At 37.5% G+C, this 11,046-nt stretch overlaps 2 protein-coding genes across 2 annotated transcripts in view; one reads left to right on the plus strand and one right to left on the minus strand.

Annotated features, from left to right (window-relative positions):
* The window catches only part of LOC107630941 (BTB/POZ and TAZ domain-containing protein 1), a 4,981-nt gene extending 4,447 nt beyond the window's left edge, over window positions 1-534 (minus strand). The window contains exons 1-2 of the mRNA XM_016334243.2: window positions 260-534; window positions 18-151 (exon numbers count right to left, since the gene is read on the minus strand). Of these exons, the coding sequence (XP_016189729.1) occupies window positions 18-151; window positions 260-373 (248 nt within the window). The 5' untranslated portion in view covers window positions 374-534. The remainder of the gene's footprint in view (window positions 1-17; window positions 152-259) is intronic.
* Window positions 1,181-2,371, plus strand: LOC110266045. Its single transcript, XM_021109774.1, has 3 exons — window positions 1,181-1,293; window positions 1,909-2,039; window positions 2,130-2,371. Exons 1-3 carry the CDS (start codon window positions 1,181-1,183, stop codon window positions 2,369-2,371), a joined length of 486 nt encoding a protein of 161 aa, XP_020965433.1.

Raw genomic sequence — 11,046 nt, forward strand, 5'->3', positions numbered from 1 at the left:
GTAACTTACTAACTAACCTGGAGGTGTAGATGAAGGTGACGAAGACGGCTACGGCTTCACAGGGAACGCCGTGAATCTGGATGATTCTTTCGGAGCTCCGATGTTTTCGCGGGCGGTCTATGACGTTCTCCAAAACCGGCGACACAGAAGCCTGAGATTTAGGAATAAATAAAAGAAAGAAAACAAAAAACGTGAGCAATAGAAGAAAAAAAATGAAAATTGAAGACGAAACGAGATAAATGGAAAGTGGAAGGCGGACCAGAATACTGGAGTGGGCAGGAATACGTGTTCCGGCGGAGGTGCGAATGAAGACATCCGGTTCGGGTAAGATCCGGTCGCTGTGGTAGTTGATGGCTATGGTGTCGGCAACCATATAGAACTTTTCTCTTTTTCCCTTTATTGGTAATGTTTCGAAGGAGGTTAATTGTGGTAGGTATTGTATTTCAAGAGCCGATTGATACAACACTGGTACTCTGTTTTGGCCTAGAATAGGAGCTAGAAAGGAAAGGGGAGATGAACATGATAATGGAGCGGCCTTATATATAGAAAAGATGGAGAAACCAAAAAAACGACATACGAGTAAATTAAAAAGTTAATATAAAAAAAAATGGGAGGTCCCTGATAATTTATTATTTTTGGACATAAATTAGTTATTATAATGTAAAAGACATTATATTAAATATAAAATATTTTTTAATTATATAAATTATTTAAAATATTTTTTATTTTAATAAATAATAATATATTATTTTTAAATTTATTTTTAAAATATATGTTAAGAATAAGGTTAGATACGTTTACACGTGATGGTATTTAAGTGTTTTAAATATGTCTGAAAATAATTTTTTATTTTTCTATTAAGACACCGTTTGAGCATGACAAACACGTGTGTTGGATTGATCTGTATTAGGGATGTAAATGGGGCAGGGCGGGGGCGGGGGATGCCTCCCTGCTCCCCATCCCCGCCCTGAGATTTGCTCCCCATCCCCGCCCCATTCCCCGTCGTGGAAGAATATTGCTCCCCATCCCCATTCCCCACGGGGCCCCATTCTCCGCGGGGACCCCATTCCCCATGTACATAATAGTTCTAACTAATTATTACTTTCCATATGAATAGAGCTGCAAGTATCTATCTTATACAAAAACTGCAAGATTTTATACAAAAAGTCTAAATGACACGATGGTGACTTCTTTCGAAATAACGCAATGGGGACGCAACGACGAGCCAAAGGACAAAGTAGTAGATGAGGTGGGAGACGCGGCAACAAAGAAGAGAATGGACACGACGGCAGAGTTATGAAAAAGAACGCCGCAAAAAGAAATTACGACGCGGTAAGGGTGATGGCACGGTGAGGTGTGACGATGCGGTGAGAAGAGTGACGAAGGGGTGGCTGCAGAGAGGTTGGATGAAGTATGGACTGCCTTAGGAATCTCTGAATTGAAGAAGGGTTATGCAAATAAAGATTAGGAGTTTTGGGTTTCTATATATATGTGTGTGTGAGAAATTTCTAAAAAACATATATGAGAAATAAACTATTAAGGATAATTCAAGGAATTCATAAATTTCGGGGAATAGCGGGGACGGGGCGGAGATCCCCACTCGGGTCCCCGCGCCTGCTTCGGGGGAATTTTGTCCCCCATCCCCATCCCTGCGGGGAAAATTCCCCACAATCGGATCCCCATTCGGGGCAGTCCCCGCAGGGATCCCCACGTCTCGGGGGATTTTGCCATCCCTAATCTGTATCGTATCTGAAATTTGTCTGACACGCAGATATGCTAACTCAGTAAAGTGTCTATGTTTTATAGCTTAGTTAGTGATCAACTCAATTTTTTTAATCTAATTCTTTTATTCTAATAATCTAATAATATATTTTATCTTATATTTTTAAATATTAGTGACTAACTAAGGGTGCATCACCAACTGTTAAGGGAGCTGGCAAACAACTTCAAACTTGGGGAGAACAGACTGGAAACAGGATATGGTTCTTTCAAAATAACCCCAAGAAAGATAGGTCATGCGCTTGGCATCAATGCAACAGGTAACTAGCTCAAAATTATAGGTGTATATTAAGTTGATGCTTGGGTGTATTTGAACCGACTTTGATACTTTGTTGTTTTTCTTTTTGTAGGAAATCTGTTTCCTCAGAAAGTCGAGTATAAGAAACTTTCTGAGGATGACAAAATAATTTTTAGAAGATTCCAGGGTAAGACCCTCAAAAGTCTTACCGATGAGATGATGGATATCGGCGTTGGTAACGAAGAGGAACGCCTAATGTTCAAGAGGATTTTCATCCTCTATATACAGATGGCGTTCCTTTTGCCAACGACAATAAACAAAATCTCGTCTGTGCACCTGGCCCCAATTTTTTAGATGGACGGCATCTCAGAGCGAAACTGGGGGGGCCATGTTTTGACCTTCATCGTCAAGGGCATCACAGACTACAAGGAGAAAAAGAAGAAGGCAATTGATGGCTGCCTCTTTGTCCTGATGATAATATACTTTCATCTTTCAGAAAACAAAGGCAAGAAGAGGGCTGAAAGACCACCAAAACCATGGATTGCCAACTGGAGTAAGGAGCAGTTGGTCGAAAGAATGAATGCAGAAACAGAGAAAATTTTGGTAAGTTGAACATAATATATTGGGTGTATATTTATTTATCTGAATGCTGCTAAATAAATTATCTGATATTTCAGGGGATTGTAAACATGGCGCAAACAAGAGAGAAAATGAAAAAAAATAAAGAAAACAGAAAAAAACAAGAAATCAAGAAAACAAAAAAAAAGGAAGGCAAGTTCAACATTGTCTTCGGAGGAAGAAACAACTACTGACAGTGACAGTTCTACCTTTGAGTCTGAGACTCAAGAAGACTCAGAGGATTCAGCAAGAAAACGCCCCAGCAAAAAGGGAAAAAAGTAAGTACCATACTTGGGTGTAATTTCTTTTTCGAGTTGAGTGTATTTTGTGGAACCATTTGGGTGTATTTTGTTGATCAAGTTGGGTGTATGTAGTTTATTAAGCTGGGTGTATTTCGTTTGCTGCGTTGGGTGTATATTGTCCATTCAGTTGGGTGTATCTTGTGCATTCATTTGGGTGTATTTTATATCTTTAGTATGTTCTAAATAATGATTGTTTGCCTTATAGAATAGACTCCAGAAAAAGAAAAAAGAGTCAAGAGGAGTCAGATTCTGATTCAGAATCTGAATCTGAATCAAGTGATGAGTAATATTCTGAAATTATTACTCCTTTCTTTTGGCTTCATTATAAAGATTTCATGTATTAACTGAAGTGTCTCTTATTAACTTATAGAAGCGAAAAATCATCACCGGCGGAGAAGAAAAAGAAAAAGAAAAAGACAAAAACAACACCAAAAAAGTAAGCACTTCTTTGGATAAATATTCTGTGATAAAATTACTTTTTTTATTTCTGATTCATACTTTTTTTTCCCACCCAGAACACAACCAAAAAAGAAAAAAATTGTTGTGGAGGATTCATCTCCTGAAGAACATCAATACTTTGATAGGTACAGTACCTCGTTAGCTATATTACCGTCTATCATCATAATTATTTTTGTTAACATCTTCTTTTATGAATGTAGTGAGACATATGAAATATCAAGTGAAGAACTAGATGAATTGCTAAGGGGAAACGTTGAAAAATCTGCTGCAGAGGGGTATGTCTTGTTGGGGGTGTCTATTTCAGATTTTGGTGTGTTTTCTTTGCTAATAATTGTTTCTTGTTTCGCAGGGAGAACCAAGCTGACCTGCGATCGACAGAAGGTCGCTATGTCTCCTCTGAAACGTAAAAAGATTTATTTAATAAAGTCTTGTTATCATGATTTGGGTGTATTTTGTGAAACCATTTGGGTGTATTTTGTTGATCAAGATGGGTGTATGTTGTTTATTAAGTTGGAATATTTCGTTTGTTGTGTTGGGTGTATATTGTCCATTTGATTGGTTGTATCTTGTGCATTCATTTGGGTGTATTTTATACCTGTATCTTATTTTGTCTGAATAACATGAAATCTGTTTAGAATACCGGCTGTGAACTTGGGAAGTGATGATCCTTCCTCTCAAGGACGCACAGAACAGAGTAGTGTAAACCAGCCGTTAGAGAGCATGTAATTTCTCTTTCAGATAACCGTTAATTTTGTTCTTCTATTAAATTCTACTTCTAATTCTATATATATTTTTTTAGAAAAAAAAGCCCTTTATTATTTTATTCAAGAAAAAAAAGGCAGGAAAAAAAAGCAAAAACTACAAGTATGTAAGTTCTCAAAAAACAAAGCCTGTCTTCTTTTTGAATTGTTCGGGTGTATTTTTTGACTTTCTTTGGGTGTATTTTAGGTTGAGTCCCGCTGATTCGAATATGATGGTTGTGAGGGAACAGACACCGTCGGATGCGCTTGCAATGTGAGTTTTCCAAGAATATTTCAACCTTATAACCTTATTATTTTCAAAGGCGTTGTTAACCTTTCATTTTTCTTCTTGTTTAGAGTCCCAATTCAAGTTTTTGTGCCGGCGTCCCAAACAACCACTGTGTCGGAACTTCAAGAAACACCTGAGACAGATTTTGAACCAACCCCTCCGCTACAGATTGAAGGAACTACAGAAACGTAAGAAATAGTATTGGGTGTATATTTGTTTAGAGTTTGGGTGTATATTTGCTAACAGTTTGGGTGTATATTGTTCTTGGTTAGTTTTTTTTACGCCATTATTAATTTTGTGTAACTGTGCAGCACTCCTGAACCCCCCTAACAACTTCAAGAAACCACACCCACGCTTCCCCCAGCTCTATCTAAAATGTAAGTTCATCATACTAAAATCAATCTTTGCTTATGATCCGTATATTTTTACTCTTATAATACGTTATACATGATGACACAATCTTCCAGACACAGAAGACGTTGTTGCCCTGATGATGATGGCACGGACAGCATCCTATGTTCCTAAAACAGATCCAGTGCCATCATTCAGCCTTGGCTTGATTGATTCAAGCCAGGAGGGAGCGTCAACGCAGGAGACAGAAAGGACAAAATCTCCAGAAGCTGCAAATTTGATAGAATAATTAGACGATTTGGTACAAAAAATAGCAAGCAGTGCAGCGAAAGAAAAAAGTAAAAGTCCACAAATTCAAAGGGAGACTGGGGGAGAAAGTTCTGGGAAGTTTGAAACTCCTGAGGGAATAAATCAGATTACGGATGATATGAAAGAAAAGTGCTACATCTGGGGGACACGACTGAAGACTTACGCAGATGGCAGTACTGACGAGTATGACCACATCTGCACTCTGATGGCGCAAGATAATTACATTTTATTTAGAATGCACCTTGCATCCCTCCAGGCAGAAAGTTATATAGAATCTGAGGTAATATTAGAATAACATTAATGTTTTACACCAAAGTTTACTGCAATGTTTATTAACGTAAATTGATTTTGGCATATATTTCTAGATTGTATCTGCCATGTGCCACATCCTCAACCGGAAAAATGATAAAAGGTTTCAAGAACAAGTATACTGTCTGTCCCCCGATATTGTGTAGTCATTTGGGTGTATTTAAATTATTTACTTGGGTGTATTTTCAGTATTTCATTTTTTGTTCGCAATTGTTGCAGAGCATGGCCCTTTCGAAGCACCCAAATGGGAAATTCATATCATCGAAAACCAATAAAGAATTCAGGGTGGAAGACTACCCGAGCTTTATTCCTTTCATAGATGCAAAAAAAAATAACTTCTCATCCATATGTAAGTTTTCATTTGCTAAATTTGTTAGTACCGTTCTTTACTTATATGCTAAATAAAATAACACACTGTTGAAATGTGGCAATCCTTCAGATTTTTGCACCTGTTTGCTACTCGGGCCATTGGTGGTTATGGGTGATTGATACAACAAAGCAGAGATGTCGTATACTTGACCCGCTACACAAGAAAGCTCCAAGCAATGAGAAAAATCAGCTTAATAAATTCACTGTAAGTTGCCTCTGTGTTCTTTACTTTAATAGATAGGTCTATTTCAGTTCAATATAAGGTGTATGTATGTTTTGCTTTGGGTGTAATTATGTTCTCTTTTGGGTGTAATTTCTTCGTCGGGTTGGGTGTATTTTGTGGAACCATTTGCCTTTGTATCTTGTGCATTCATTTGGGTGTATGTTGTTTATCAAGTTGGGTGTATTTAGTTAGTTGTGTTGGGTGTATTTTGTCCATTCAGTTGGTTGTATCTTGTGCATTCATTCGGGTGTATTACTGATTTGTTTTGGTATTTAAGGGATATGTATTTTCAAGATTGAGAGCATATGCTGGCGGGGAACCTCTGCAGAAAGACGAGAAGGAGAAGGAAATTAAAGCATCATATGTTAAAATATCAGGCCAAAAATCAAGGTATAAATTTGTGACTCTGAACATTAAACTTTCCTAAATGAGATTTGTAATTTATTTTCTTCGTTTTCAGCTATGACTGCGGTATCTACGTTATGAAGTGGCTTGAGTTAATTGAGCCGGAAAACATTAAAAAGGGGAAGTATGAATGGGATAATTGGAAACAGGTAACTGTCTTTAGAACTATATAACTCTGTATTACTTTACTGAATTAATATTGCTGTTTAAACAGAATATACTTTTTAATTGTAGGAGGAGGCGGACCACTATAGAGTGGAATATGCTTCGCGGATACTATTCAGTGAGATGAATAAAGAGAGAGATCAGGCAATTAGAGAGAGTAATGCTATAAGGCTGTCGAAGCCATCCTCTGTATTATTGAGTCCGTTTTGTCAGATAAATTCTGCTGATATAGAAAGTGCGTAATCCAACTGCTGGGTAGTTTGTAATTGAACAAATGCTGTAAATATTTGCCATTTATCAACAACTTCTATTTCATGTATATTTTTTTCCATAATTAAACTATCTGTGCTGTTAAACTGTCTGTGCTGTATTCAAAAGCTGTATTACAGGTGGTAAAATATGAAGGAAAAAATCAAGGCATATATAAACGCAAATTATAAACTTTTACACCCAACGCAAGTGTAATAATACACCCAAGATTGCATAAAATATACACCCAAACTGTCTGTGCTATTAAACTGTCTGTGCTGTATTCAAAATGTATGAATTACAGGTACTAAAATATGAAGAAAAACATCAAATCAAATATACACCCATAACCTGCGAATTTTTACACCCAAATAAAGTTGAACATACACCCTGAAATATATCCCCCTCTGATGCTTTGAGACTAAAACCCTGAACCCTAAACACTTAAAACCTAAACCCTTACCCCTAACCTGTAAACCCTAAAACACAAATATTATATATATGTATCTATATGTAAATTGTGAATTAACAAAAATACACCCAAAAGCACAGTGCTTCTACACACATATTCTGAAAAACTATACACCCAAAGAGTTATCCCCTGCTGCTGGTACCCTGAACTGATAATTCATAACATGTCCTTGATATTGGCTGGAATTTGAATGCACCGCTGATGCAGCATCAAATAGGTTTATCTGAATATAACACTCACATATTAGCTAAACTATTAACGAGAAAAATAAACTCAATCGCCACAAATTTAAAGAACATTACTTTTACCTCGCTTAAAACTTTCGTCTTCTTCTTCTTTGTGGCATTTGCGATCTGTTTGTCCAACTTTGAACCTAGCCTATTTTTTGGACGTCCTCTTGTTCGAATCCTTGGCGGGCTTTGAAGCTCGTTAACGGATTCCACGTTGGCGTCTTCGTGGGATAAAGAAGATGTCCCCTTCCTTTTGGCTTTTAAAGATTCCATCTTAGCCATGACGTTATCGTACGCACGGTGCAGAATTGCAGTCAGCTCCTCCAATTCGGATGCAAATTCACAAATATTTTGTGAACGAAAAACCAATTGGTCGAACCTCTTGCTTCTTGGCTCCATCAGTGGCTCGTCGTGGCTGCTCTTAATGTGTGTGTGTCGCCTCTTTACCTTCTTGCTCCATCGTTCCAGTATATATCTAGGTGACACTTAGCTTACTTGTTCGAAGCTTAACACGCTTAGTGCGTGACGACACAGTATCTCTCTCGACTCGAATAATAAGCATTGGCATTTTACCTTGGCTGTAACTGAGTCGTAAGTAACCACAAACTTGTTGAATATTGAGCTGGAAACTTGTTCTCCGACTTCGTATACTGAATAGCCTAAAGCAGAATTCGTTAATCTGGTGATGCAATTCGCCTTTCCTCTGAATCACGTTTGGACTTCCCTAAACTTTTGATGAGTGTACGCATCTTGAAACTGAGCTTCAATGGAGGATTTGGTTGCACACGGTATGACCGTATGAAAATCTGCAGCATATGATTCTCTCTCTGCTTGCTCCCTGCTTCCGAGGCAATTATCGTATTGTTTGACGAACTGAATAAGCGAGCTGTTCCGGGTGATAAACTTGTTAAAAAATGAATGCATGCTCTCGCTCCTTTGTGTGCTTTTCATCCCTGCCCAGAAGTGGTGATCCAGATAGATAGGAACCCATATGTGACGGTCTTCGTACAGATCTGCAGAATACACCCAAACACAGACTATAAATACACCCGAGAGAACATGCAATTTACACTTCTGATGCAGATTTTAAAAAGACATTACCTAAAAGCCACTTGTTGTCCGCAAGACCAAAATTCAGCAGAAAATCATTCCAATTCCTATCGAATGAGTCTTTGCTATGAGAGTTCCAAACAACTTGGCTCATTTCTTGTTCAATATCGGCATGTCCCTTGTACCCGTTTAATTTGCTTGGAATCTTCTTCATGATGTGCCAAATACACCAACGGTGAATTGTTGTTGGCATACAGGCCTCTAAAGCCCTTTTCATTGATGCGCACTGATCGGTGAGAAACCCTTTCGGAGCGTTTTCTCCCATGCAACGAAGCCAGCATTGAAATAACCATTTGAATGATTCAATTTCTTCGTTCTTCATCAAAGAGCATCCGAGAAGTGTTGACTGACCGTGGTGATTCACCCCGACAAAAGAACCACAGACCAAATTATACCTGAAATAAATCACCATAGTGCAGAATGCAAAATCATTAAATACACCCCAACAGATTCTTCGTATACACCCAAAGAAACAGCCAATATACACCTCTGCTGCGAATTCATAAAAATACATTAATTTAGCATCATAAACAGGGGTAGTTTGTTACCTGTTTGTAATGTAGGTGGTGTCGAATGAAATGACGTCTCCGAAATAATCAAAGGCAGCTCTGCTTCTTACATCGGCCCAAAAAGCCAGCTTAATAGATTGATCCTCCTCGAGTTCGAGCTCAAAAAAGAAATTCAGATTCTTCTCTTTCATTCTTAACAAATATTTCCCGAATTCCTTTGCATCTTCTTGTTCGGAAACATTCCGCACTTCCCTGGTAATGTAATTCCTCACGTCCTTTTCGATAAAATTTAACTCGCGGTGACCCCCGGCAGCCGCAACAAATGATTGGTAGGTTTTGCTTGGTCTGATACTGGCCTCCTCGTTATTCTCTATTGTACGACGAATGGACATGCTTAGTTCCCTGTGCTGTTTGAGCATCTCTGCTTTACTTGGACAGCAGGGGTGTGTTTATAAATTCTTGCAGGACAGTTTAGACCGGCTGTTGGATTGGTCTTCTCGGTCGGAGATATTTTAGATTTCCATTTTCCCTCTCTGCTACATGTAATCAGTTGATTCTTAATCTCGTTTCCCTTCCTATTTGTGCACCGAACTCTTGTAGAGAAACCTGCAGCCTTGGCGTAGTTCCTGTAAAATTTTCCAGCATCTTCAAGGGTGGTAAAGGTCATTCCAACCTTCAGAACAAGCTCGTCATCAACAACCGAGAGAGGCTGCACATTACACCATGTCAAAAACTGTAAATACACCCATAGATATGATTCAAATACACCCATATATATTATTCAAATACACCCAATCATGTCTAATATGATATACCCTAACCGCAACATCTCAACTAAAATGACAATAAAGTCATAAACTGTAAATACACATGCTGCAGAATACACCATGTCAAAAACTAAAAACACACCCAATCATGTCTGATATAATACACCTGAACAACAACAACTCAGTTAAAATAACAAAAAACCAGTAAAGTGTAAATACACCCACACTTCTAGCAAAAATACACCCAAAAAAGACCTGATCTACACCCGAGCGTCTGCTATAAATTTCAGATAATTAATCAAAACTAATACATTGAATCGACAGATTCATGTTAACGTGTTAGTTTCACAGTCGATGTTCAACAATTTTTCAACTACACAATGCTATACAAATTACTGCAAGAAAATTCATACTAATCCTATGTAAATCAAACCTCAGGAACTTCATTAGATTCAAATTCATAATCCACTTCGCCTGGATTCAGCTGACAATCTGAGGTTGAATGATCCATTATCTTTAAAACGAGTTCAAACTTTGATTTCAGAAAACAACAAATCAAAATAGAAAACGAAGCTCGAGTTGCACAGAGAGAGGAAAGTAACGTAAACGAAGAACATACCAGTGAGAAAAGGAGAGGAAAGGAACGATGGAGAAGAAGGAGGGAAGACGCGCGAGAAGAAGAACAAGCAAATCTCCAAATAACGAAAACGAAGAAGGAAACAAATCTTTTAAATTTGGTAGTTAGATATACGCGGGATCTTATATAGCGCGTGTATACAACGTATGTGTAGCAGCGCGTTTTTTTGTCTTATTGCTTAATGAACTTGTAAAGCATACAAGCCCTAATGGCTTGTATCAAGAGCTTTTCCATAATTAATAATACTAAATAATTAATAGTTAATAATTAATAAAGTCAAACTATCTTATTACACTTTCTCGAATACAACACCTATTACATTTTTCCTTTTAGCACTTTTTCTTTTATTCTTTATCCTTTTCGTGCACAATTTATTTAAAATATATTCTAACATAATTAATACAATTTATTTATCATATGTGCTACTCAATGAATAAGAAAACAAAAAAGTTAATTTATTGTGCTTAGTTGTATTTAATTATTCAATGAATGAATAGTGAAAAAAATAATTCAAAT

This window comes from Arachis ipaensis, chromosome B01 (assembly GCF_000816755.2).
Source record: "Arachis ipaensis cultivar K30076 chromosome B01, Araip1.1, whole genome shotgun sequence".
NCBI lineage: Eukaryota > Viridiplantae > Streptophyta > Magnoliopsida > Fabales > Fabaceae > Arachis > Arachis ipaensis.

Excerpts from the sequence above, each read along its gene's own strand:
- LOC110266045 (XM_021109774.1), top strand. The coding sequence starts at position 1,181 with ATGGTGACTTCTTTCGAAATAACGCAATGGGGACGCAACGACGAGCCA. Across the intron at positions 1,294-1,908 it reads AGAATGGACACGACGGCAGA|GGTGCATCACCAACTGTTAA; the intron begins GTTATGAAAAAG and ends TGACTAACTAAG. Across the intron at positions 2,040-2,129 it reads GCTTGGCATCAATGCAACAG|GAAATCTGTTTCCTCAGAAA; the intron begins GTAACTAGCTCA and ends TTCTTTTTGTAG.